Source organism: Phoxinus phoxinus (assembly GCF_949152265.1).
Source record: "Phoxinus phoxinus genome assembly, chromosome: 14".
Lineage (NCBI taxonomy): Eukaryota > Metazoa > Chordata > Actinopteri > Cypriniformes > Leuciscidae > Phoxinus > Phoxinus phoxinus.
In genome coordinates, this window is record NC_136889.1 from 21,089,646 (window position 1) to 21,117,638 (window position 27,993).

The window sequence follows — 27,993 nt, forward strand, 5'->3', positions numbered from 1 at the left end:
GCACCTAATCCAGTTTATTGAGCATATAACTTTACAGATAACAATTCAGACACAATAATAATAATAATAATAATAATACATTTCTTATATTGGGATTAATTTATTAAAAAATACAATTTACAATGGGTGAAATTTTCCTGTCACGCACCCAAACATTCGGTTGTTTGTTGAGCACAAACTGCTCAGCAAACAGATAAAGTACAGCACCTGCCCCATTTTTTAACCCCACCAGTGGGATTTTAAATATTTTTTTCAAATGCAACAGTACATCCTTTATGGTAAACTTATAGCCAATGCTTCAAGCAGCTACACTGTACGCTGTCTTGTTTAAATTTCTCTCTTTGCAGCTCTATTGTTTTATATTGCAATATTTTCTCACACTGAACAAAAGCAGCACCAGTTATTAGCATTTGCGTTTAGCTTGTGCACATTTGAGGCAGCAAAGGAGAAATAAAACGGAGAGAGAGAGAAACAAAAGTGTATTCATTCTCCTCTCTCCATAATACATTATGCAAGGCGGTGGAAATGCCTGTGTTTGTGTGCATGTGTTTGTGTCCCAATTAGTGTTTTCTATTCTGTTCAACAAACAGAAAGCCATTACCTCCTCACCGACACACATTCAGCTCATTCTGGCCTTCTCTAATACATCCCAAATGTATGTTTGCTCATCGACTGTGAATGTGGAGAGAAGGTTAGAAATATCTATATGACAGAGTTTAGGTTTAGGGATCGGGTTTGGTCAGGGTTTAGTTTGAGTTTCAGGATAGGGTTTAATATATAAGATTAACTGAGGCATAATATGCGCAATGAGGCTGTAAAATAAGATATTGTACTCTAGTGTCTGTCCCAATTTGCAGTTAAAATTCCCTTTATATGCAACAGAACGTTTCTATATAATGTAAAATTCATCCTCTAAGGTCTAAAACATCAGTAACTTATTTCTAAGCTTAACTTGACACAGAGGAATTTATCATGAAACAACACTCTGTTAAGGTCCAGTAAGCTTGGAGTTCACATCCATGAGCACCTTTTCCATAAAAACAACAATGACAACATCAATAATGATAATAATAATAATAATAATAATAATCATATCTAGAAAAAGAGTAAGAAAGAGAGAAAAATGATTCAAGAATTCCAATAATTTACCTCACATACATCAGGGTCAGAGTTAAGGTTAGGGTTAAGTTAGGGTTGAGTTGACCCTAAGAAGTCCATGTACATTTCTGATCTCTCAGACCTTGTTAAAACATATTAATGACTGTCAACAGCAAATCCCCTACCAAGTACTCACAGCTGAATTCATGTGCACTTGTCTGTGCGTGTGTGTCTGTATATGAATGTGTATCAGTCGAGGACTCTTCAGCAGACTGAGCCTGCAGCTTCAGACTCTCCAGGTGTATAAAAATCAGGAATAGGCAGCCCAGAATGAAGAGTCACCTATTAAAAGAAATACACACAAAAGTAATCAAGATAATCTTATTGCTCATAAAAAAGCCTTTTGGTTCAAGTTTATGATAGTATATGAGAGGCTAAGTAAACTTTTACTAAGTAAAATGTGCTTTTCCCTACTCCCATAGAGAGTATGTCATAACTGATGTGGTTAACAGAATCAGGATGATGAGGGTCAAATACTCGCTTTATTCAATAAAGATGAAGATAACATTGATAACATGTTTCTGTGCTGCTGAATGTTTCTGTGCTGAAGCGCGATTTCCGATCTCGATGTGAGTGTGTGCGAGTGATGTGTGTGTGCGCTTCAATACAAACAGTGCATTAATATAGAACTGACTTGGAACTACCTGTGCATTAAACGGTTTTATTGTACACCTTCCAGCCAATCAGAATCAAGTATTCAGACAGACCATGCTATTAATGTTATTATTGAACATTGATGGGGACATATTTTGTGTGAAAATACATCATAAAGTGGTTTGTTTGTTTGTTTGTTTGTTTAAGAATCTAATAAATGTATGAGGTGGCAAGGTGTTTGAAGATGAATAAAAGTCTTACGGGTTTGGAAGGACATGAGGGTGAGTTTTTGGGTGAACTAACATTTTAAGTGTTAATTACATTTAATACAATGTAATACATTTTCATTTAATTGCAAATAACATGCAATTAAGTATCCAAAATTATAACTTTTAACTATTTGCACTTAAGCCTTTAAAAGTTTTTTTCTAAGTATGCAAAAGCAGTGAATGAATGAAATGAATGTTACCTGAACATTGCGGTTGAGGCTGATAGCTGGGTAGTACATGCCCTCAAGTGTGTTGAAGGCGACTGGTCCCTGTTGCTCATCATTTATCAAAAACAATAGAATCCCACGAGAGAAATCCAGCAGCACACCCACAGTCGCCCCTTTACTTATTCCTCCATCCGTACTGAGAGAGGGAGAAGAGAAAGACAGAATAAATGAAAGATGATGCTCTAACCAAATAGTGTGAAAGACCTATTATAGACCCTCTAGTTTGACTCAATAAACACATTAAAAATACAGAAGTGCATTTTATTTGCAACATTTAACATAAATCTATTAGCAATCTTAGCCTGTTAGCCTGCTGTTACCCTCTCTCTACTGCATGTGAATAATATGAACTAACAGTAGGGGGCAGTAATGCATCGCGTTTTTTCACTTGTATGTACTGTATGTACTGCCGTTTTTATTAGCTTCATTCATTAATTAAATGAAGCATGCACTTTGTAACCAAGGGCAACAGTGAACATTTGCTGAGATGCTTTATCCGGCTTTTTTCCCCTCAATAATTTAATAAATTATATTTATGGTTTGGTTCAAACCTTACATTTAGATTTAATAATAATCAAAAATATTTATTTTCAAAAATATATATATGTGACCTGATCCAGCAAAATGAGTCACAGTGACCCAAATTTCAAAATTGAGATTTTGATATCAATGGAAAGAGGAGATCATAAGCTTTCAAATGATATCCAAGTCAAAGTCATACCTTGAATGGTTTTTAAAGATATACACATTTGAATTATGGTCGTCTGCCCTCTTTTTCCAACTGGAAACCTGAGAAAATAGCTTTTAAAGTTTTTTGCCCGTATTTTTGTAGATATCTTTCAAAATCCATTGCATTTAAAGGGATAAACTATATTTTTTACAGCTTAATTTGACCAAAGATATTAATATATATAAATGCTATTACAGTAAACCATGGCTGAAGATCAAATTATTGTAAAGTATTTTAAATAAATATTTTAAAAGGCACTTTTACAAAGATTTACAAAAATCAGAAAGATTGAACAGAAGTGCTACATTTTAGCTAGAGAGAGAAAGAGTGTGTGTGTGTGTGTGTGTGTGTGTGTGCGTTTGTGTGTGTGTGCGTGCGCGCGCGCGCGTGTGTGTGTGCGTGCGCGCGCGCGCGTGTGTGTGTGTGTGTGTAGGCTAGTTGACAATAACAGTGTAACAAATTAATAACGGAGATACCAACAGTTAAATATTGGGTTTACACAGAGCGCTGCGAGTCTGACAGGAGGATGGCTGGACCAATCGCGTGCCGCGGGGCTTCACATTGACAAATGATCAGCGTTTGTGTACATTTCTAAACTTTTTGATTGGCTCAATACAACGTGTAACACCATTTGGAGAGCAGAGATAGTGACGTTTCAGGGGATACCCGGGAAATGCTCAGAGGTGACGAGAGGATTTGAGAAAAGCAATGTTCATTTCCAACGAATTTAGTAAAACTTTGTCAAGTTTAATAGTCATTTAAATAAATTTGCTCAATTATCTGGACCACGAAACTTTGGAAGATTATTTTTGAATGTCTTTTCTTTGAAATTAGCAAAAAAAAATTTTTTTTATTTTTTTATTGTTTTTTCACATTATCGGCCCGTATCTTAAAATGGAACGTTGCGACTTCCGACTCATTTCGCCAGATCGGGTCACATATATTCATAAAAAACATTTAATCTAAGAATTCACTTTGGATAAATCTATAAACAATTTGTTAGTCAATGTTTAATTTAATTTATTTAGTATAAATAAAGACAAATGTAACAAATGTCTTGGTTACAAATGTAACCCTGGTTCCCTGAGAAGGGGAACGAGACACTGCGTCTGAACAAGACACTATGGGGAATGCCTCCAGCGTGACACCGCTGTCTGAAGCACGTGCTAAAACTCAACAATATCATTGGCCGACGACAGTCTGTGAGATCACTACCAGTGCAACCGTGAGTATAAAAGGGCGTCTGTAGTGCACGTCATTCTCTTCTTTGTCTGAAGCAGACTTAAACAGGCAAGCCCGAAGCATGGCAACGAGACGCAGTGTACTGTTCCCATCCTCAGTAAACCAGGGTTACATTTGTAACCGAGACGTTCCCTTTTGAATGGGAATTCGTACTGTTTCTGAACAAGATTCTATGGGGAACAAATACCAACTATGCCATGCTAAGGGGAAATGTCCAAGTACACGAAAAAGACATATCAGACTTATATGCCCAACTCAGGTGCACCAGCGGTGGAACTGTCAGTAACGAAATTGCCTACGGCCACTACCCAAGTCTCACGCCCTATAGAAGGAAAGCCCTGGCCTTTTTAAACTTCCTACCTTCCTCACAGGGCCAAGCGTTAGAGCCTGGTACGAGGGCAGGACTCAAGGGTCTGGTATGTCAGGTAACCTGACCTGGGAATACCTAATTCTCTAGCCTGTCATTACCTCTAGGGGAAGCAAGAGAATCCCTGCTGTACCTCTAGGATACCCCAGTCAACCCTAAAGACTCACTTATCAAGGGGATCAGCAAAAGCGCTAGCTACTACCACTCAACCTCCCTGTCTTATAGAGGTATGATTCCAGGAATCGGACAGTGATCATCTCAGGGAGAAGAGGACCCAACTCGAAACCCCTTAACAGTTGAGGAGGGTCCCTCTTCAAAATAAACTGAAGGCCTGCAGGAAAAAGGGAGTTTTAGTGCTAACTACAACCAGCTGTTCTCATACCAAGATCTCAAGACTCAAGACATTTGCCAAAGTTGCATTAAAACATAAATGGTTTACAAGTCTGTGCAAAAAACGCTTTCCGTTAATTACCAAGAGATCAGTCTGAGGCTTGTCTAGTAGATATAAAAAAAGGTTTCTAAGAATCACATGGAGCTCTTCTCAGGGAGCAGAGGACTCTACTTAAAGGACTTCACTATTCAAGGCAAACCCCTCAAACGGCTGTCTTCAGACTAAGATTTGCACTAGGATTTTTACAACAGGAAGGGTTCACAAATCTGGGCTGAATGCTACATCCCGTCGGGTTCTAGGATCGGAAGAGCTCTTCTTGGTGAACAGAGGACCCATTCTTAACACCCGAACAAGGAGAGGGTTCTGGTGGGTTTACAAAATGGCGAAAGCCTTTTCTTTTAAGGGTTCTCGAGATCTGCGCTGTAAGGAAGCTTTCTACTTAGAAGACCCCAATATCTTGGGGAGGAAGCTTCAACCTTGAGCAATCATCAAGTCTGCTGTTTACAGGCACTACTATAGCAATGTACTGTAGCTGACAGAGACTAGGAGGGATGCCAATTTTAACTCGCGAGCATCCTCACCTTGTGCACTAGCATTAGTTAGACATTCTTCACAGCTTACATTCAGATCCTACATCTGCAGATCCTTCAGCAGATCAGCCTTGTACGCCTATGGAACAGATATTGTGTGCAGTGCACCCCCGGCCTGGCCCGTTGTCGCATATGCCTTGCCATTCAAACGAGATGTGGTATACAGCGGCTTGAATGGCAGGGTTTGGAGCTTTTAATGATGATGCCTAACCCACTAAGAGATAGCTGGCTAGCGTCTCTTCAACGGAAGGCATCATCACATATTCGTGTTCGCGCATTCCCCCTACATTTGCATAACTAGCATGATGACAGAGATGAATGCGGGCCAAATATGGTTTCTTCCATGATCTCTCAACCTCAGCATGGAGATCCAGAAGAAATTAAAGGCTCAAAGGAACGGGACAGTTATGTCCAGACAGAAATAAATCGGTCATCCAACCTGCCACAAGCGATCTCCGATCTCTCGCCTCCAAGGGAGATCTAGTCTCTCTGTGGCCTGCCAGGAACCTGCTCTTCCTGGCAGGCTACCATCTGCTGGATCGGATGATGCCAGTGATAGCATGTCCTGATCCAGCAATTCTCTCGTGTCGGCAGCAGAAGAGTGAGAAATATCCATACTTTTCTCAGCCAGAGAAACTTGCGACCCCCGACATCTCATTCTTTGCCTAACCAATGTTTATCAGCGGGTCCTGGACAAAGGACACATGTGAACGGAGCTTCTTCATTGAGAAGCTCTCACAGTGCGCCCTTTCAGCCCTATCAAGGACTGAACGTGCGTACGCCTCGACCAAGCACATAACGTGGATAAGGAGGCACACACTTCCTAAAACGTTCGGCAGTGGAAAATATTCGCCTTAACACGTTGCAAACAAAAGGCTCCTGAAGACAAAGATTATAATGACGTGTACTACAGGCGCCCTTTTATACTCACGGTCGCACTGGTAGTGATGTCACGGACTGTCTTCGGCCAATGATATTGTCGCATTTTAACACATGCTTCAGACACCGGTCACGCTGGAGGCATTCCCCATAGCGCCTTGTTCAGACGCAGTGCGAATTCCCAATTGAAAGGGAAACAGGTTTCACCATGATTTTCAATTATATCAATATAAAAATGCACTTTAAATAAATGACACTATCGTTTTTACTTTTTTCAGTGTATATCAATGAAGAAATTCAAAAATACAATTTTTTTTAATTACATAAAATAATTAATTAATTAATTAAATTACACTATCATTTTACTTTTTTTCAGAGAATATCAATGAAGAAATTTCAAAATAAAATAAAATAAAAGTTCCAAATCACAAACATACACACGTAGACAAACATTAATTCATACCGGTTGGTGTGTGAGTTGTTATGCATGAACCAGGAGCGGTTGTTGTCCACATACATGGCCCAGGCTTTATCATCCTTCCCCAGCATAACGTCCTTCATGACATCAGCCCGGGCGATCCCAAATGCAGGGTCAGGGTGGTTGTCATAGCGATCGATTGTCATCTCCCAGTAGTGCACACCACGAGAGAACCCTGTATTGCCCATGACAACACGGTCGTCGTAACTGTTACACGTCACCGTGAGGTTGTCGTTGGACAATATGATGTCAGGGTGGGCCGATGCAGGGTCAAAGGTGAACCAGGCAACTGCAGAAAAAGCACACACACATATTCATGAAGGCTGGTTGAGCTCCGATTTACAGTAAGAATGAAAGTCCAGATGAATTTAAGAACACAGAGACACTGCAAATAAATCTCGCGAACACACTCTCTCTCACACACACACGCACGCACGCACACACACAGACAAGAAAGAGTGTATGAGGTTAACATAATCATGATGTTCAGATATTCAGGCATTCATACCTGCTGCCAGAGATTTACTACCATATGAAGGCAGACTCACTGAAATCAAGAGAAAGGAAGAGTTGGGAAAAGAGCGAGAAAAGGTTGGAGAGAAAAAGAAAAGCGGAAGAGGCAGAGAAATGCAGAGGAAAGAAAAAGCAGAATGGTGGAAGGAGAGAAAAAAAGAAAGTAACAGAATTGGGTACTGAAAGAGAGGAAGGAAAGCAGCAGATCAGGGAAGCTGGACTTATTCAGCGCTCACATGTAAAGAACAATTATAGAGTCAATCGTGTTAACAGCACATTAACAATGATGTTAACTTTTATTAGTATCAGACATACAATGGTGCTCATAAAGACCTCATAACAGTAGACGATCAGGGTGATGTCACTGGCACTTTCCATGAATAGGGTAAAACCAAATATTATATGAGCATTATATGAGCTTTTATTTTCTATTTATTTTAAATGAAGATTTTGCAACATTGCAACCAAAATTTTGGGCATGCAGTTTTAAACCATGACTTATTTTCTAGCAAGAAACATTAAACACTAGAAAAATATAAATCCTGCACACTAAAGTTTGCATCATCACAAAAATATTTAAATGAGCAATGCTTTGGTCAATCAACCTCCGATAGGCCTACAAATATATAAACTTGAGTAGTGTGCGGGATTAATTTTTTGTAATCTATAAATGTATCTTAATCCAATGCTTGATTTGGGTGTGCGAGGCACAATATATATATATATTAATTGTAGCAATAAATATAAAATAAATATTAAAAGTATGAAAATATATTAATAGGCCTATAGTAAAATCTATTCATATAAATATTAATATTAAATATAGAAACAATTATATGATTTTATAAATGTTGTTTTTTATAACAATGTTTTCTATTTTTGAATATCAATTCATAGATACTGATTTATGATGATGTCAAGAAGGTCAAAAGGTTGACTGGCCAAAATCTTCATTTTAAGGGGATACAGGCATTTAAAGCTACTTTGCATGCTGGTTAATTTTATGTTAGAAACCAGTTTATCAAATGTATCTGATGGTTTTACAACAAAAATGTAGGCCTCCAAATCCTTAAAAAGTCACAAGACACCAACTAGTAATACATATAAATTATAATATTTCCTATTTGTGGAAACTGCCCGCTATATTGACATTACTAATGAAAATCTGATGTTTTATTTTGCACTGACATGCTCAAGCTTCCCTGTGCATTAAGAGTGACAGCATTCAATCGTACGGTGTGTGAGTGTAGCAGTGAGATAACATCTCTTACTCTCTGATGTCTGCATGACAAGCGTTTTGCTGTACTGGCCGACTCCACTGGAGTTATACGCTTTAACACGGGCTTTATAAGTGCTGTTGAAGTGCAGACCGTCCACAGTGCAGATCATCTCTATACCAACATACACTTCCTGTAGAATACACACTTCAGTTAGTAAACACACGTGGTTAACTATGTTTGAAATAGCAAGGTACTGCTTACTGTATACTGAACATTATGTACTCTATGCGGCCAAATATTTTTTACATGTTTCACACGATTCTGTGTTTAAATTGGGCAGTCTAATTAAATTCTGAATCAAGAAAAAGATGTTAAAAACCCCTTTGAAATTACATTTGGTTTATTGGTAACACTTTAAATGGAAGAGGAGATTAAGTGTGTTGCATTGTGGGATATAGTACCCAACACAAAGTGCTTTGTTGTAAACTACATTATATCAGGAATTAGGTCTATTGCTGAAATCAGAATTCTATACTAGTATGCAATTTCAAATTCAGTTCAGCCCAGGCGTCCCACGCATACAGAAAAGTGACATATTTTGCATAGTCATTTTGGAATCACTTCGTGTAGAATATACCGTTAAGTTAATTTGCGAATTAAGGCTGATGAATATCTTGGGAAAAACACAATGTGATACTGTTGCTAAAAATCTACCCAAAAATGGAGCAAATATAAGAACACATGAACCTGGCTTTCTAAAATAAGAGCTTGGCCTGTTTAGAGGATAGTAGAGCGTGTGTGTGTGTGTGTGTGTGTGTGTGTGTGTGTGTGTGTGTGTGTGTGTGTGTGTGTGTGTGTGTGTGTGTGTGTGTGTGTGTGTGTGTGTGTGTGTGTGTGTCTGAGGGTATTTAAATTCTTATGTGTAAGTGTGAATGTGTGTGGCTAATCTCAGGAGATTAATTTGATGATGTACACTGCCGTTCAAAGTTTGGGGTAAGTACACATTTATAAAATAAAAAAAGTGAATACTTTTATTCAGCAAGGATGCATTACAAATAAGTGCTGTTCTTTTGAAATTTCAGTTTCCAGAAAAATCTTAGGCAGCACAACTATTTTCAATAATAATATAATAAACTTGTTTGATAATAATAAGACATGTTTCTTAAGCAGCAAATCAGTATCATGTGGGATAATGTGACACTGAAGACAGGAGTAATGATGCTGAAAATTCAGCTTTGTCATCACAGTAATAAATACAAATTTTAAAACATATTAAAATAGAAAATAGTTATTTGAAATTGTACAAATAATTCACATTATTATTGGTTTTACTGTATTTTTAAATATCAGATGAATGTCAATACCAAGTGTAAACAGCCAACGAGTGGTGCATGCATATGCGTTTGTGATCATGTAAGTGCGTGTTCGTGGGTGAAGTGGTCCTCTAATATATAAATAGACTTCTGCAGTGAGAAGCATGAATCATCTTTAGACTCAGGCATTTTGTGGCAAATATGAGACGAGACACCATATTTGTGGACTTGACGATCTAATGGAAAATATGCGTGTCCCTCGTCACTAAAGTGAACATCACTGATTCTGACTGCCCACAGCCAAATGACAAAACAATGTTCAACAATATCACTTTATTAATACAGTACACGGATGAGTGTGTACTTTGTGTGTGCTAACAATGTTTCTTCTAATGTTTGTTCTGGCTGAGTAAAACCTCCATCTATTGGACAGATCATTCAGCTAGCCAAGCAGAAACATCACATCTAACAATTGTGCAGTGTTCACTGTGTCCACTTCGAGAAAGAAAAATAATACTACGCCAATAAATGAATAAATGAATGTAATAACATATGGGCTCTGTGGGATTCCATTAGTTTGGAATAGTCATCATTATTGCATTTTTACTCGGTGCTGCTATGAACTTGCTATGAAATCTGAGCTGTTTTATGATGTGTTTTTTTAATCAAAAATGTAATCAGTGCTGTGTATTTCCACACAAGATTTCACACAGCTTCAGTCCTACACTGAAAATTAATGTGTGGAGTTGAAATGCTGGTCATTCAATTTAGCTCCAATTTAAGAAATGCAAGCATTTTTAGCCCCACATATTAACTCAGAAGGTATGATTGAAACCATTTTGATGTGTTTTTTATTATTATAATTGTTTAATTTTCCTTCCTCCTTCCAAATATAACATTCTATGGTAAAAAAAAAGAGATTGTTTAAATGATTTGGCAGAAATCACACATTTACATATGTGTAAATTTGATTAGTCCAACTTAGTTGCAGTCTTTTCTTGCCAATTGTGCGGGACTTGATTTTGTCCATCCGGATTTGATTGGATGCTTGTGGTTTGCTATTGCTATGATCTCATGTGATTGACAGGCTGCCCCCAAAACACATCATCAGAGTAGAGAGCAGATTTTTGCTAGTGTGAGGGGATTTTATTTATTTATTTATTACATATTATGAGGGAACATAAATAAATAAAAATAAATAATGATGTGCACGGATAAATCATTTACAATAAATATAAATATTCTGCAATATTCCATAAAAAAAGAAAAGAATTGTCAGTTTTGATTTCATTGTGACTTTAAGCTAAAACTGGTTTCATATGAATTTTTCATGATCCAGAAGGATTTTTCCCTTAAGGAAAATGCATGCTGATCACTTGCAGTCAAGTAGAGTATTTAGAGTAACACTTGAATAACACATAATACATTAAACCAATGATCTACTAAGCTGTTTAAAAAAAAAGTTTTTTTTAAAATGATTGGTCATGTCTTATCTTTTAGGGAACAAAGTGAGGTCAGGACAGCACTGGTGCCCCTTTTAAAAATAGGGGCAACATAGAGTGAACACTGCACAGAACACTATATTGTTGACATGAATATAATTCTAAGAATGCGATTTGCACGGAAAGGTTCACTGGGTGTATGTGACACTCACTCTGAACTGGCCTCCAGTCCCATCATCCAGTTCTAAAATGTAGCCTTCCACAGCGATGGTGGAGAGAGGCGGCTGCTTCCATGACAGAGTCGCACTGTTGGTTTGAGTACAGCACTCCTCTAACTGAAGAATAGGAGCAGCTGGAACTACACACACACACACACACACACACACACACACACACACAAAGCCACAAAGAAAGACGGACAGGGTTATTTTGGGTCCTTACTGTGTCATTAAGGAAAGCCATGCAAAAATGAAACACACCCAATCACGCACACACAGGCTCACCCTTCATCTGGACGAAGTCTAACTGGTGTATGGTCTGCAGCAGGGGTCCGCTGTCCAGCGTCAGGTCAAAGTCGCTGCTCATGCGAGGGGTCAGAGAGCCCTTACCCCACTGGTTCTCCGTCATATGGACCCGTCTTATCAGAGCATCTGAGATCTACACACACACAGACACACACTGCGATTCAGAATATATTACACGGCATTAAGTCAAATTAATGAAGTGTTGCAATTATGTAAATGTATGACCTTCTGTTAATTTAATAAGAGTCCTTAGAGCACGAAACATTTTGTGATCAGAAAAGTTTTGGAAGGCAAAGTGTCACTGAGCAAGAGTGCTTGTTTTTGAGAAAACCAAAGTTTCCTTGCCCTCTAAACTCATTTTTGAGTACTGAAGTATCCTTTTTTATAATGGATTATAATGATTTCTGGGCAGATTTCCATTTGGATATCATGTACCAGTCTTTTTAATTTGATAGATTTAAAAGATTATGCTTATTAGTGTACAAAGTCTCTCCAATAAGATCCTCAACAGACACACTGCTGATGTCACACTGGCTTACAAGCAAGATTTGCATAAACACTCACAAAGAGCAATATCTAGTATTATTGACACACTGATATTAAAGTTCTGGCAAACACCAATAAGATAATTATGTTCATGGTCAATAAGTGATGAACGGCTGATATAAAAATGATGATTATTTTAATATTTAAAACTATTTATGAAAACACTATTTTGTATAAATCAATTAAAAGTGAAAAACTAAAAGGTAAAATGAATTAATAATTTAGGCGTCACAAAATTATACAGTATGAAACAATGGTTGACATTAAAATTATTGTAACTTTAAATTTTTTTTGTAAAAATACTATTTTGTTCAAACTAAAAATGAAACACTAAAAGCTAAAATCAAAATGCTTTTAAAATGCTGCATGTGAATTGAGATTATGTATAGCATGAAAAATGTATATTCATTTTAAGAATCGCTAAACATAACATTATTAGCAAGTTATTAGTGTTTTTCAAGATTAACTGCAATGAGTGTTATATGATGGCAAAGGTAATCTAAATATTTTTTTTGGGGAAAAGCGCATGCACAAAAATCTGATATCTATGGAAGCTTGTTTCCGCCACAGAATAAAAAAATTAAAAGGTGATTGCCACTTTTTATCTCACAATTCTGACTTTTTTCTTGCAATTGCAAGTTTATATCTCACAATTCTGACTTAACTCTTACAAGAAAAAAAAAAGAGTCAGAATTGTGAATTATAAACATGGAATTGCGAGAAATAAAGTTAAAATTAAATAGAATTAAATGTGAAATTTAATTTTCGAAATCTAAATTTCATTATCTTATTGACCAACGAGAAATTCATAGAGGCGGCACAGTTTTGGAAATCCAATTTGCTTTGGATCTTTCTACAATCAGAGAAAACGCATGAAGTGACCAGGCGTAAACAGGCTCAAAATGGATCTTAGACATTCCCATCCATTAAAAGTTTGGTCAGATCTTTCTGGTGCGTAAGCGCCCTAACTTTGCGTCCTGCAGATGAGGTTCATTAGTGTGATATTAAAAGGGTCAGTGACCTGCAGGAAGCCGCTGGGGTCGTTCTCTTTGATAACCTCCAGACAGTATTCCATCAGTCCTGTGGTCTGCCTCAGCTTCACCGTGCAGTGAGATATCTGATCACGAACCACCTGAGAAAGAAAGAGAAAGAGAATGAATCCATGATAACTGTGCTGTGGCTGGGTTGCTAGGCAACAGCAGGACCAATTGTCAGCATCCTCTCTGAGCAAGCAACACATCACTGACCTTTTACACACAAAAAAATGCACTTCATGCTTGCATATTCCACTGGATGAATGTGTGTCTGAGTGTGTCCCTCCTCCTTCTACTTAAACCTACTGGCTACATTCCTTTTTACATGATGCACGCGTACGTACACACTGATGCACACACACGTCCTTCCAAAGCCAAATTTTAATATACCAAAATTAATCCAACATAAAACACTTCATTTATGAGAGGCAAAAGAGTCATTCAAATCCAAACAGAATGAGACCGAACCAGACAGAAATAGACAGAACTGAAGAAAGCCACTGGACAAAACTAGTACCCAACATCTTTGTAACCATGGGAACCTGCCTGTGGCACCATGGAGACAAGAGGAGAGAATAGGCCTACATAAGATGCCAGCAAAAGCACATACGACTAATAGTATAGGAGAGACCAGACCAATTTTAATATTAAATTTTTACATTTCCCTTTACACATACAGTCTTTACTGGTAAATTACCGTTACAGGGATCATTCACCCCAATTTTTTTTTTTAAATTAATCATTAATTACTTACCCTGATGTCGTTCTAAACCCATAAGACTTTCATTCATCTTCAGAACACAAGTGAAGATCTTTATAATGAAATCTGAGAGCTTTCTGTTCCTCCATAGACACTTCTGTCCCTCCATATCGTAAAACTAATCCACATGAATTGAGCGGTTTAGTCAAAATTGTCTGAAGAGACACGATTGCTTTTTACATTTAAACATCTATTAGCGAACATAAACAGAAGCTCTACCGAACCTACTTGATGCGTGAGAATGAACCTCATTGGTTCTTGCAGAAGCTCAAACGTGCTGCGTAACACGAGAATGAACCTCATTGGTTCTTGCAGAAGCTCAAACGTGCTGCATAACACGAGAATGAACCTCATTGGTTCCCGCAAATTAAGTGAACATGCTTGAGCTTCAGTTTACCACAGCTGATGTGAGCGTTGATGAATGTTTATGCGATTAAAAGCCTACATTGAATCTGTTCATCATATGATAAAAAATTTGGACTAAACCACTCAGTTCATATGGATTAGTTTTATGATATCTTTATGAACTTTTTGAAGCGTCAAAGTGATAAGTTGCGTTAGCTGTCAGATTTCATCAAGAAAAAGATCTTCATTTGTGTTCCGAAAAGATTAACAAAAGTCTTACGGGTTTGGAACGACATGAGTGTGAGCAATTAATGACAGAATTTTACATTTTTGGGTGAACTATCCCTTTCATGTGTAAATAGGACCTTTTCAAAAATACAGGTAAATCAGTTCTGGCAATTTACCAGTATTGTAACATTACCAGTAAATTACCGGTATGATGCTGCTGTGTGTGAACAAATGGCGAATTCCAAACTTCATTATGACACACAACTGCCCTGCTCCCTCCAAAGTCCCCACATGGGCTCTGCCCTTCGTAGTGAGTAGGGCATAGGGATGCTCACTTCCGGTTGGAATTTGCTCAAAGAATAAAGATTACCACACGTACGAGTTCCGAATGTAAGACGTAAGAAGTCTGCCTTAAAAAAAATAACACCTTGCTACGGTAAAGTCATTCTGGTCATTTTACGGTAACTAACTGGGATTACAGTGTGACAGGCTACTAACAGTATAGGGGGAGACCAGGAAAATTTTAATATTACATTTTTAAGTTTCCTCTTATAACTCACAGACTACTAAATATTAATTGAGTTGTTTCATCACTCCAGCTTGAAGAAATTTGGATTATTAACAAACACACACACACACACACATATAAATATACATATAATTTAATTAAACAGCAAAAGAGTATTTTAAAGATTATGTAGCCATTTTAATATAAAAAAATTCTAGTTTTCCCTTATAACTCACAGACTACAACAAAATACAAAAAGAAATGAAAGATTATGTAAAACATTAAAGAAAATATCTTTTAAAAATGGTAATATTTATCATCTACCAACAGACAGAGCCAACAAAATCAGGATCATGTTAGTGCATTATAAGCTGTATAATGTTCCTAGAATTCGTAAGACTGTATAAAAGCACACTGGTTTGCCATTGAGTTACTTGTTATTTCAGTGCTGTATTTCAACCGAAGAGAATCCCAGCAAACTAACTATAGGTGCAGTCTCAGTGGAGCCGCTTGGGATTCAGAGTCTTAGTCAAGGACACAATGACTCCAGTTTAAACATAAATTCTTCCCGTTAATAGCCCAGATTTTTAACCATTAAGCTGCTTTCCCCCTATGATAGCAAACCTTTTCATATGGCATAGAAGCTTGGGCTAGAAACAGGCTGATTTGACTCACCAACAATGGCTGCTGATTAGCCCTGCTGCCTGAAGCATGAATCCATTCTGAATCCAACTTTGGCAGAAAAGAGATTTAATGAATTTTTAATGGGAAAATAGAAAATACCCTCAGTGCCAGTCATCTGTTGCCCTAATACAGAAATGTAGAGATTTCCATGAAATTAAAATGAACACTTTTTATTTTTTTTAAATCATTTATCATGCACATCATTATTTTTTTAAATGCATGTGCTCTCGTAATCTTTAAAGGCACAATATGTAAAAGGTCGCTTATTCAAAGGCGTAGCTAGATGAAGCCTTGAATGAGAGGGGAATCATGGGACTGGTCGTCTTCACCTCAACAGCCGATGGAAAGCAATATGACAGGACTCATGCAGAAATCATGTTAATGGGTGAGCTAATGTATTAAAGTTTTATTCACGTTATGAAGCAGTGCGGGGCAGAGAGCTCGGGACATTTTATGCTGCTGTTTTTATTATGCTCCGATGCCACAGTCGGCTGCTGCCACTCTTTTCGCTTTGTTATTTATGCATATTTTACGATTAAAGTTACGTTTAAAGTTCGCCTCCTTCTATCCCTGAATTTGAACTTTGTTACTGTAACGTTATCATTAAAATTCTGATTGTTTTATTTAATTCTAACGAAACAGCCGCAGTGCTGAATTACTCATACAGGTCACTTTATCTGGCGAATCAAAGTGGTTGTGTAACGTAATGTTTTACGTGGTCAAAAAAATCATGCAAAAAATAGATTTGAGTGTGTTGAAAGTAATGTTATCTCGGTGGCTGGTATGAGGCACTAGTTGCTCATTGCAGTAAACTAGATAGATATTAGAATATCAAATTAATAATCTTTCTGATTATGCTATATGACAAAAAAGCATTGTCTCAGAGGCATGGTACAAACTTGTTACTCGCTGTAAATCAAGCTATATAACAATAATTTGTTTTCTGTCGATGAATGTATCCAGACAGTTGCTCACCTGTCTAATAAATCATAATATATTAAAGCGTCTTTGGTATTTCCATGGTTTCTATGGAAGTAAAACTGGAAATCAATACCGGACCATCGATAGGACGTCAATGACAGGAGACTTGACATGGGACTTTACACTGGTTAAAATAGCTGATTTCTCTGGATTAAATATCCCCCTGTGGTCAATAATTGTATCCCTTAAAACTCATCTTTGATCACCAAAATTACATATTTAAACATTATTTCCTGTGAATTTCTTCTACTTCCTGCCTTAAAATAGCTCGAATTGAACTCTATACGCTTGTTTCATTTAGTATATATGCTAATTAGCCCCGTCTCCACTCACGCCAGCTCAGAGATTCACTCGGCCAACTTACTGAGGTAAACGCTACACAATGGTATCGCTCTTTACAACGTCGGACACATAACGTAATTAATATGATTAGCCTTTTGCTTGACTATGTTATCAAACAGCTAATAACGTGTTGCTAATGTTACACAAACCATGTTCCCGTTCGCATCTCAGAATCAGACAGCTGCTTTCTAACAATCACCAGAAACGCTTTGAAAAACTCAGAACGTCAGTGGAGAAAGGCATATAGTTCATCATAACATCGTAATATAATACATCATACACCCGCTATACTGCTAGATCTACCCGATTTTTCATATCAACAGAAAAATGTACAGGGATAACCTGGCATCTCTCGAGACTCCCCTGCTCGATATTATTGATATGCTAAAGCCCTCCGGCACATTGACGTGATTGGTCACAAGGTATTTTGTGACTTCAGAAACACCAGCGATTTCAAACCACGGTTTTGAGACGGTCTTTGGTTCACCACAGTTTTAAAGAGAAAATCCTCAGCAATGGTGTTGACATGAATTTGCACATGGTTTGTCTTAAAGCACATTAAAAACACCACATAGACATATAAACAACATTAAAAACTTGATTTTCAACACAGGGGGACATTTAAACATTGTTGGAAACATTTGGATAAATACACAAGTAAATAAAACATAATATTGCTCTGGTGTTTTTTGGCTATTTTAATAAAAAAATCTTACATATTGTGCCTTTAATCAAAATGACTGCTCCTCTCTCTTTCAGCAACATATCTTCTCTTCTCTGATGAGGTGTTTCAAGACAAACCTGCCACTCACATATCACAGCAATAGCAGACCACAACGATATAACGATTCAATCAATTCCCAATGGACAAAATCAAGTTCAGCCCTACATTTTTTCTTGCTTGAGGACGTCACAATATCCTTATCCCTAGAAAAGACCATCGCAACTTCTGTTTTACACTGTAAAGAATTTTTTTTGTTTCAACTTAAAAAAAAAAAGTATGTGTTCCGCTACAACGGTGGCAAAGACGAGGATCTATGCGACAAAAGTTTATTCAGCATAAACTAAGATAATCCAACCAAGCAGTGGGAAAATAATCCTCGGGGGTTTTCCAGAAAGCAGGTTATGTGACATACCTGGTCATGTCTAAGGGCAAGTAAGCGGAAAACCTCAACTTTTAGGGTATGCAAGTAGACACAGCAGCATAGGCTACTCTCTGAACATAACCTGCTCCGTAGCAGCTTCTGCTCCAGGGTTAGTTCACTTCAGAGGTGTTCAGGGATCTATTGATGAGGCTCCAGAGGGCGTGACAGATTACACACAATATATATATAGTTATATCGAATTATAAAGCACTTTTATAACAAGGTAATGTTTTATTATTATACTGTAGCTATATATTTCTCATCTCACACATCGTTGATCTGCATCCAGGCATTTTATTATTTTTGCAACCGCACATTTTCTATGCTATAATGTATTTCTATAATAAAAGACATATATGATATATCTTACCTTTCAAGCAATGTGGAAGCAAAATAAACAAAAACGTATACAGCCGTGTTATCTTTGCAAGCACAGACTGTTTCTTTCTTTTTATTTTATAATTAGTATCAAGCAAACAATATAGTCCTTATTGAGAGTGATTAAAGATTATGAAACTAAAAGATTGAAAAATGATTGCACAACCACCAAAAATAGGTGGCGTAATGTATGTAAAAGTATGTAAATCAGCATTTAACAAAAGAAGAAGAAAGAAGTAGTAAGGCATGCTTTTTCTTAGTGTCCATTTCCATGGTGACTCGTCGATTCGTTGCTCTGTTGAGAACGTCTGGTGTGTTAACCATCCATGTGTGAACACACTCTGAGTTGGATGAACCCGGACACGTTTTTGGAACCAGCTTACCTCGAGTAAGCAAGGTTTGGTTTAATCAACCGAGAGTCAGGGAATGAGTGACGGTAATATAACCTTGCTTTCAGGAATACACCCCTGACCAAGAACAAGAATGCAAAAAGCAAAAGGAAACAACTCACAGGGCTGTATATATACACACAGGGAAACTAACAAGATGACAAGGAAACAAGAAACACCTGAGGGACTGTTAAGAACTAATCAGGGTTGCTATGGTAACACAAACAAGGGAAACAGGAGAGGAGAACACAGAAACAGTTCAACTTAAAAGTCCTTACAAGACACAGCACACAGCCATCGTGACATGTTCGTGCTGCCTTCAAATTTTACGTTTAGTCAACTCAAATATCCAAGTTGTCACATTTCAAGTTGACTAAACTTAAAATTTTAAGGCAGCACAAACACTTGCTTTAAGTTGAAACAACAAATTATTTTTTACAGTGAATGCTGATTTCAAAGTTCAAAAACATCTAAATAAACTAAACACTTTTAGTAATCAATGTGTTTTTCTGTAGTTCTATTCTTACAAAGCTACTGAAAAAATAAATACAAAATGAATCCCCTTGCTTGCAATAAAAAATGTGTTAAACTAATCTATTCATCAGTTCTCTTAGCACACACTAAAAATCCTCAAGGTGGCAGTCACTAAACCTCCAATTAAGAAATCAAATCGTGACTTGTGAGATTTGGGGTTTTTCCAACCTTCCCTTTACCTCAAAAACACAACAGAGAGCTGTCGTTCTGCTTTTGTGGTCGATTTGCATTGCATAAATGAGCTCCTCGTATGAAGAACGGCACCCAATAGAGTTTTTAGAGATTATTTTTTAGTATCTCTTCAAGAACTCAAGGCATGTTTTGTGTGTGGTTGTGCTTACTGAGAGTTTGTGTTCATGTTCTTTGGTTACTCTGCTGAGAAGCTGAGCTTTCCTGCGGTTGAGAGCTTCAATCAGAGCATCACATTGGGCGACCAAACATGCCTCGAACTCAACTCCATTCTCCTAGAGCACAAGGAGAGGACAGAATCAGATCACATCACATCACAAGTGCATTGTACGAGAGTATAAGTGTTAGTGTGTGTGTGTGTTTGTTGTACCTGTATGTGTTGTACCATATTTCTGAGCTGCACCAGGAACTCTTTGGCCTCTGTGGCCCGATCAGACAGAACATTCAGTGCTTGAGAGAGCTGTCCCTGGAAAGATAAAGACAGAAGGTAAGAGAGATGAAACGATAAAGAGCAAGTGAACTTTACTTAACTAACTTTACTAAAGCATGTTCTGCACAAAGGAAGTCTAAAAACAGTCGTCTTATTAGAAAATTATTTTAGTTTAGTATATTGTGAGTAAATAATCATAAAACAAGTGAATTGTATTATTTTTGTTTTAATATAAAATACACTACCATTCAAAAGTTTTGCTTCATTAATATTTGAATGTTTTTGAAAGAAGGTCTGCATTTCACATTTATTTGATTATTGTGAAATATCATTGCAATTTTAAATATATCTTTTCTATTTGAATCTGTTTTAAAATGTGATTTATTCCTGTGATGGCAAAGCTGAATTTTCAGCATCATTACTCCAGAAATTCTTTTGATATGTTGATTTGCTGCTCAAAAAATAATTTGATACTGATTGATAATTTCAGGATTTGTTGATGAATAGAAAGTTCAAAAGAACATAAATATTTTTTTTTAATCTTCTGTAACAATATTGTCTTTACTGTCACTTTGGACCAATTTAAAACAAACAAAAAAACACATTCATTTCTTAAGCATTAATCAGTGTTGAAAACAGTTGTGCTGCTTAATATTTTTATGGAAAGTATGATCATTTTTTCCAGGATTCTTCCATGAATAAAAAAACATTTATTTGAAATAGAAATCTTTTGTGACATTATAAATGGTTTTTGCATCGTTATTGAATAAAAGTATTAATTTCATTCGGGGGAAAAAAAATCTTACTGACCCTAAACTTGTAGACAGTACATATATATATTTCAGTGTGTACTTTTTATCTCATTTAGAAATAGTGCTTTATTAGATTTCAAACCATAAAGAAATTCAATGATTTATTAAAATTATATTTAATCCAGTTTTGCATATAGCATTCAACATAGCATAGTTCAGTTCAGGTCAAACTGCTGCAACAGGGAATCAGGGATCTACATAAAATGAGTTTGAGAGAGGAAGTGACATAATTTCTTGAGAGGTTAGTCATTAAATCTGTAATTTAAAGAGTGGGTGAGAGAATAGGAAGAGAAGAGCATGTGCGTATGTGTGCGTGTGTGTGCGTGTGCGTGTGTGCGCGTCAGGCACAGCCAAAGGATGTTGCTTTAGAGTGGGAAAAATATCCCATTATAAATGTTCTCACATTGCTATGACAACCATCCGCCGAGAGACCTCCACTTTCATTTGTGGTCTGTTCTCAAACGAGGAACAAAAGTGAGAGAACAAGGAATGAAACAGTGCTCCAAATTTCTCTCTATGGCCTACATACTACATTACAACGCTATATGATACAGCATTACACTCCATAACATTACAAATTAGAGGCCTATATATGACAGCCTTACTAAAGCCAAACACGTTACAGCTTTACACACTAAACCCCAACATACTAACAGACTAGCACCTTACTGTACATACTAAAGTCCTACAACGAGAACCCAGCAGGGGCAACGTTACAGAAACATCCTATCTTAAATCTTTGTCCTAAATGAGAGCCGAAATCACCATGGTTACTAAACAAATAAGACAAGATTCTAGTTGGGATGGTTCTGTAATAAGAGAAACCCATTTAAATAGACACTACAGACATTATTAGTAAAATAGGCAAGACATTACAGGCAGAACCATTGTTTTGTTTTTTCTTGCACTGGTCAATTTTAAGATTTTGAGCTATTTTGCTTCCATAACATGTCTTAGTTTAGACAATTGGAAAGAAAGCATCCACAATACACATTTAGGATATTATTTTATGTTTTCTCAAAATTAGTTTTCCCTCATCTTTGTATCACTTACACAAAACATTCCAGTTTTATTCTAAAGGTTTCTACAAAGGGTTTTGTTCATATAATTCACCTACTTTATATCATATTTTATTCCTATGGTGAAAAAGCATTTTTTGACAGTTTTTTTCCTGATTTACAGAGTAAGAGATATCCAAAATGCCCCCTGTAAAAACCTTAGTATGTCAACAAACTAAACAAGAATATTGAAACTGGCTTTATCCAATGTTAAGATTTCCATTCTAGAAATTTAATTAGATCATGCCTCATTTGCATATTTCAGAAAACTTGTCATAAAAACAACAACAATTGTCTCAATCTGGGATTAATCAATGGGGGAATGTGGTCATATCTATTTGGTAAAATTATTTATCACATTTACCAGTGGTGTCTTGCCTTAAAGTTAGTAACGGTTGTAAAAATGCGAAGTTAGTCACATATTGCAGTGTTACACACTAAATACATACTAAAGCCCAACATGTCTGCATTACACACGACTACACACGACAGTACTAGTTTGTCCATGCAATGGAAGACAGCGTCAGAGTGAAAGGGAAAGTGAAACAAGAGAAACATGTTTGGAAACAATATATTTTTCTGTATTTCCACTTGGTTGCACTACTGGGGAGACTTAAAGAGTGTTACAAGTAAGATAATGTAGAAATCATCCATCTTTGTTTGATGTTTGTATGTTTATGTATGTTTTGTACTAAAGATAAACCAGTTCCAAAATCTAACGCCAGCCCTTTTCACTGGAAAATGAACTTTTTTTTTTATCACAATTAAGTGAATAGTCAGTAAACATTATGTCAAATAAATAATCATGCAAAATAAGTAAAAAAAAAAAAAGATGTACATATCGACATGATATCTGACACCCAGCTCTCTAGATAACAGACATAATTAGAAAAAGCAGGAATATATTCCCTTCAAGTAAAAATCTTTTTTAGCATCAACAACACACAGGCCCCATTTCCTGCTTGCTGTGTAAGTGTGTGTATGTGACAGAGAGAGATACATGGAGAAAATGAGAGAAAAAGTAGCATATGGGTCCCTGAGGCTAAAGCAAAACTACAATCTGTTTAGTGAATGACGAGCAAGTGTCTGCAGTGCGGAAAGAGGCCATTTTCCTCTGATATGAGGCCAGCTCGCCAGTGTTCAGTGAAAAAGCTACAGATGGGAGCGTAGTAGAGGACACTGATCCAAGATCTTCTCTCTCTCTCTCTCTGTGTGTGTGTGTGTGTGTGTCCCAGGTGCTAAAAGGGGGAAGCTTTATTTGGGTCTGCCGTAATGCTGCTGTCCCAGTTCAAACTGATATTATGCAATCACAACATCACACATGGAGCTGAACAGAGAGTAATATGAACACCTACAACTATAGCTTAACACATAGAATAATGTAGTGCTTGAATTAAGTAACTTTTTCTGCTCCCACATCTGTCTGCCCATAAAAATGTCTCATCTTCTTCAAAAGTGAACGAGAGGTGAATATTAGTACCATACAACAGCCAAATTGCAAAATGAAATGCAGCCACATGCCTTAAATGTACTATTTTCAAATGTACTATTATTTTATTTCATTTCTAAATGATAGAGTAGCCTTAAAAAATGTATAGTGATTTCTCAGTCAAAATTAGATAACTGTTAAAAAGATTTGTTCTTCCAAATGTTTTTGAAAGAAGTCTCTTATACTCACCAAGGCTGCATTTATTTAATAAAAAAATACAGTAAAAACAGTAATGTTGTTAATTTTTTTTAAAGTAATATATTCCTGTGAAGACAAAGCTGAATTCTTCAGTGTCACATGATCCTTTAAAAATCATTCTAATATGCTGATTAGCTGCTCAAGAAACATTTATTATTATCATCAATATTTAAAAAGGTTGTGCTGCTTAATATTTTTGTGAAAACTGTAAAAAACTAAAATTATAAGCATTAAACATTTATAATTTCAGGATTTGTTTGGGAATAGAAAGTTTTTAAACCATTTTTAAAATTGAAATCTTTTGTAATATTATGTCACTTTTGACCAATTTAATGCTTCTTTGCCTCCAGAGCAAGACATCAAAACAAATAGTTTTACATCATTGCACCATCGCTTAACGGCTGACACTTGCCTATTATATAGAACCCATTATATGTATGACGCTGTATACACAGGATACAGTATAAAGATGCCCGTTCAGAGTCTATCGACAACAGGACCATTGGAAGAGTGAATAGAAGCATGAAGGAAAGTTCCCTTTGATGCATTCTGTCTCAACAGCTCATTTGCTCATTTCTGTAGAGACCTCAGAAGAATACCAGGATCAGGAACAACTGGATGGTTTATTTTAATGGTGTCCTGTATCACATTGGAGGATTACATGTTTGTTCAGAGAATTTGACCACAGATTGCTTTGTAAATGAGGAAAAATTAAGAGTTCGCAAAGAAACTTTTGTTAACACTTAAACGCATACCTCAGGTCTTTAGTTACCCGGGATGTTATTCACTACCCTCCTCCTCATTCATTTTTTTTAAGTTAGATATCAACCTTCTCATTATTCCTTAATCAATTCATTATAAACAATATAAGAAAATATTCATTTTATGTTTTCCCTTTCATACACAATGATGAAGGGCCGTTTCACGCATATAACCGCAGGCTATAAACAACAGAATAGGAAATATCATCCGCAAATATGGCTCAGTGATTTACTGCAGAGCAAATACTGAAAGCAATCAAATATTAGAGTCACTGTCACTTGATGGTGGATCTGGTGAAGTAGCTGTCAGCGATCCAAATATGATTTTGAACATGTTGAAAACATGTATAGTTTTGAGAATATGTTTGAGATCTCGAATATGAACCAGATGCTGAATGTACTGGGAAATGAGCTCTGATGAGGACAGTGATGAACTCAAACTGAACCCTTCAAGCTCCAAAAGGTAACAAAATATGTTTTATTTTATTCTTCTATAATTGTTACTCTAATATCAGGAGAGTTTTATATTATGGCGACTATTATGACGTCAGGTAGAGATGCATCCGTGTTAGATATAGATCCGGGTCACTAAAGACCCAAATATGTAATAATGATTGGCGAAACATTCCTGCATTTAAGGATTAACAGATGAAGCAGCCAATTTGATTGAATCTGACAGCATCACAAACCGTGAGTAAATGATTTAAAAATGCTTTGTCTTTAAACTACAGTTTTATGTTTTTAAAACACTTACTCACGCACAATAGCGAGTGCGTTGATACTGTTTCCTATGCAATGACATTAGCCAATCATAAAATTAGCCATTTACTGAAAATCCTTAAAGGAGCCGCCCCTTAAAAGCTGATCATTTCAGACAGAGGGTCAGAATGAAGGTGGAAAATAATAGTTCTTCCACATATATATTTTTTGTACAAATTTTTTTTTAAGTGAACCTCAAGGAATGTATTAAAATAAAAATGGAATATTTAGCAAATCTCAGAATGAATAGGCCTATTAATTTTTACATTGTACATTATAATGTTGTGGTGCCTAAATTCACTTAAAACATTTAAAATGACTATATTCAACATATCGCCCATTTATTGATTATCTGCCATAACATGACAGTAATTATTTGCTTATTATATCACCCAGAATTTTTATATCGATGCATCACCAATATTGTCTCACACCAACAAAAATATTTCTAAATTAAAAGGGTAATGTAGCCTACACATGACTTTTGTGTGCCATGTTAAACCATGTGCTTATTGATCCATCATCTCCCTACCTGTTGATTGCTCGTTTATGGTTTCTGAGCAAATAAAACGTTCTAGCTGAGTCACTCACAATTTTATTTAACTAATTGTCTCGCATGATGCAGCATGTTAGGACTAAGAGAAAGAGAGGGGACTCTTCCCTCATTCTTTGGTTCTCCATTGGATACACTCCTTTACAGACAGACAGACACAGTAAATCAGTTCTCTGCCTCATGTTGCTACAACAACAGGCCAGTGTCACAGCGGTTTTGCACATTCCTGAGGAATCCAGACACACACACAGTTACCACGAGCAACCTGTATATTTGAGTTCAATCAACGAGCATATTTTGATTAAAACGTGCATCGCAACACCACAGGAGAATTAAACCTCCATATATAAAACAGCCATGACCTGCACTTCCGTTATCATATATGCCTCAAAATCCAAAACATATTACGAAGGTTTGTCCTTTACCTTTTCTGTTAAATCAAACCCGGAGAGCTGGAGCACAAGTGTTTTTCATTTGGCCTGAATCATGGCTGGCTGTGTCGTGCGCTGTGTTTTAATTAGACCGGTGGTGTCTCACCCATCACAGTGACAAGTCTTACTGCACTATACATCACAGACCCTTATACTAAAACCAGAGCGCTCATCCTGCTGAAAAACAACATTTAAGCTGGTTTTAAGCTTGTTTTAAAAGGGTTTAGGGCATTTTCAGCTGGTCAACCTACTGAAGACCAGTCTACCTGACATCTGACAGGATGTTTATCTGTGATACCAGTTTAAACCATTTGGTCAGATATGCTTTTTTAGTCATAAGGGGAAATGCAATAACAACAACAACAACAACCTCAACCAGTTTCCCCACCTTGTGGAGCTTCCACATGGCCCCCAGCGCTTTGACCTCATGAGTGGAGTGTTTGCCGTCCTCCAGACACTGGTAGCACACGGGGGTCTTACACTGGACGCAGTACATACTCAGGTTCTCCAGCTCGTGCTCGGTGCAGGTGGAGATCTTCCGGGGGCTCGCGCGGCGGCTGATTCTGCCTTGCGCCGGCGGCACGAGCCGGTGTTTGGCCAGCGGACCCCGGGGCGGGTGGCACCGGAGGCGGCACGGGTCGCAGTAGAACACGTCGCACTGCTCGCACATGACTGTCGCCTCGCGGGGACTCTTCTCGCACAGCTGACACTTGAGCGCGGCCGCTTTGCTCTGCTGGTACCGGTCCACAACTCCCTCGAGCACGCGGTTCTTGGGGAAGCCCCGGAGCCCCCGGTCGTCCAGAGTCAAGCTGCGGTGGCACTGCGGGCAGGTGAGGCAGGAGTTCCGCGGGACCGGCGGCAGGACGCCGGTGTGAGGCAGCAGGTGGTGTTGTGCCTGGGGCGGATGAGGCACGGAAGGGGGGAAAACTCGCACCCCGTTAGGGGACTTCTGGCACGGGGTGGTCGGTGCGCTCACGAACCCGCCGTAAGAGCCGTATCCGCTGTCCGCCTCGCTGTACAGGCTCATCTTATCCAGGTCTAAGTAATCATAATCGGAGACGCCGGAGCCGGACGCACGGCTGCTCTGCGGGGATTCGGCGTCGGGCGTCTGCACAAGGATGTTTCTCGCGCAGGCCAGGCAGATATTATGGGAGCAGGGCAGGATGATCGGCTCGCGGAAAAACGAGCCGCACACCGGGCATTTTAACTCCTCTTCCATTTCATCCATTTTTGTCGCTCGAGACGGATTCGGAGCTTCCTCTAAACGAATATTCCCACCGATGGCAACTCCGCACGGACGCGTCTCCTTCGCGCTCTCCGTCCTATGCACCGGAGGATAGAGGAGGGGGCGGTATAAATTCAGTGGGCGTAGGCTGACTGGTGCACGAGCGCCAACAGCTACTGCTTAAAATCGCTGTCAGTGTATGTGATGAGCTCCAGGAATCCAATCAAACTGATGATGCAAAGCAGGAGTGCTTGATGAATTTGAGACACACACACAG

General features: G+C 37.6%; 1 protein-coding gene across 4 annotated transcripts; it reads right to left on the bottom strand.

Moving 5' to 3' along the window:
* trim9 (tripartite motif containing 9) lies at positions 1–27,828 on the bottom strand. Of its 4 annotated transcripts, XM_079635523.1 has the most exons (12): positions 26,880–27,816; positions 20,371–20,466; positions 20,153–20,275; positions 13,505–13,615; positions 11,917–12,070; positions 11,626–11,771; positions 8,710–8,848; positions 7,434–7,472; positions 6,911–7,214; positions 6,500–6,604; positions 2,222–2,384; positions 1–1,440 (listed from the first exon to the last, which is right to left on the bottom strand). In XM_079635523.1, exons 1-12 carry the CDS (start codon positions 27,717–27,719, stop codon positions 1,363–1,365), a joined length of 2,298 nt encoding a protein of 765 aa, XP_079491649.1. In that variant the 5' UTR covers positions 27,720–27,816; the 3' UTR covers positions 1–1,362. The 4 variants fall into 4 exon arrangements, with proteins under 4 accessions (XP_079491649.1, XP_079491650.1, XP_079491652.1 ...); XM_079635524.1 differs by lacking the exon at positions 7,434–7,472 and having other exon boundaries at positions 26,880–27,828; XM_079635525.1 differs by lacking the exon at positions 6,500–6,604 and having other exon boundaries at positions 1,224–1,440.
* Positions 27,829–27,993: the final 165 nt, after the last annotated feature.

Coding starts and splice junctions, on each gene's coding strand:
- trim9 (XM_079635523.1), bottom strand. CDS start 27,719: ATGGATGAAATGGAAGAGGAGTTAAAATGCCCGGTGTGCGGCTCGTTT. Junction 20,276..20,370: donor ATATGGTACAACACATACAG/GTACAACAAACA, acceptor CTTGTGCTCTAG/GAGAATGGAGTTGAGTTCGA. Junction 8,849..11,625: donor GGACTGGAGGCCAGTTCAGA/GTGAGTGTCACA, acceptor TGTATTCTACAG/GAAGTGTATGTTGGTATAGA.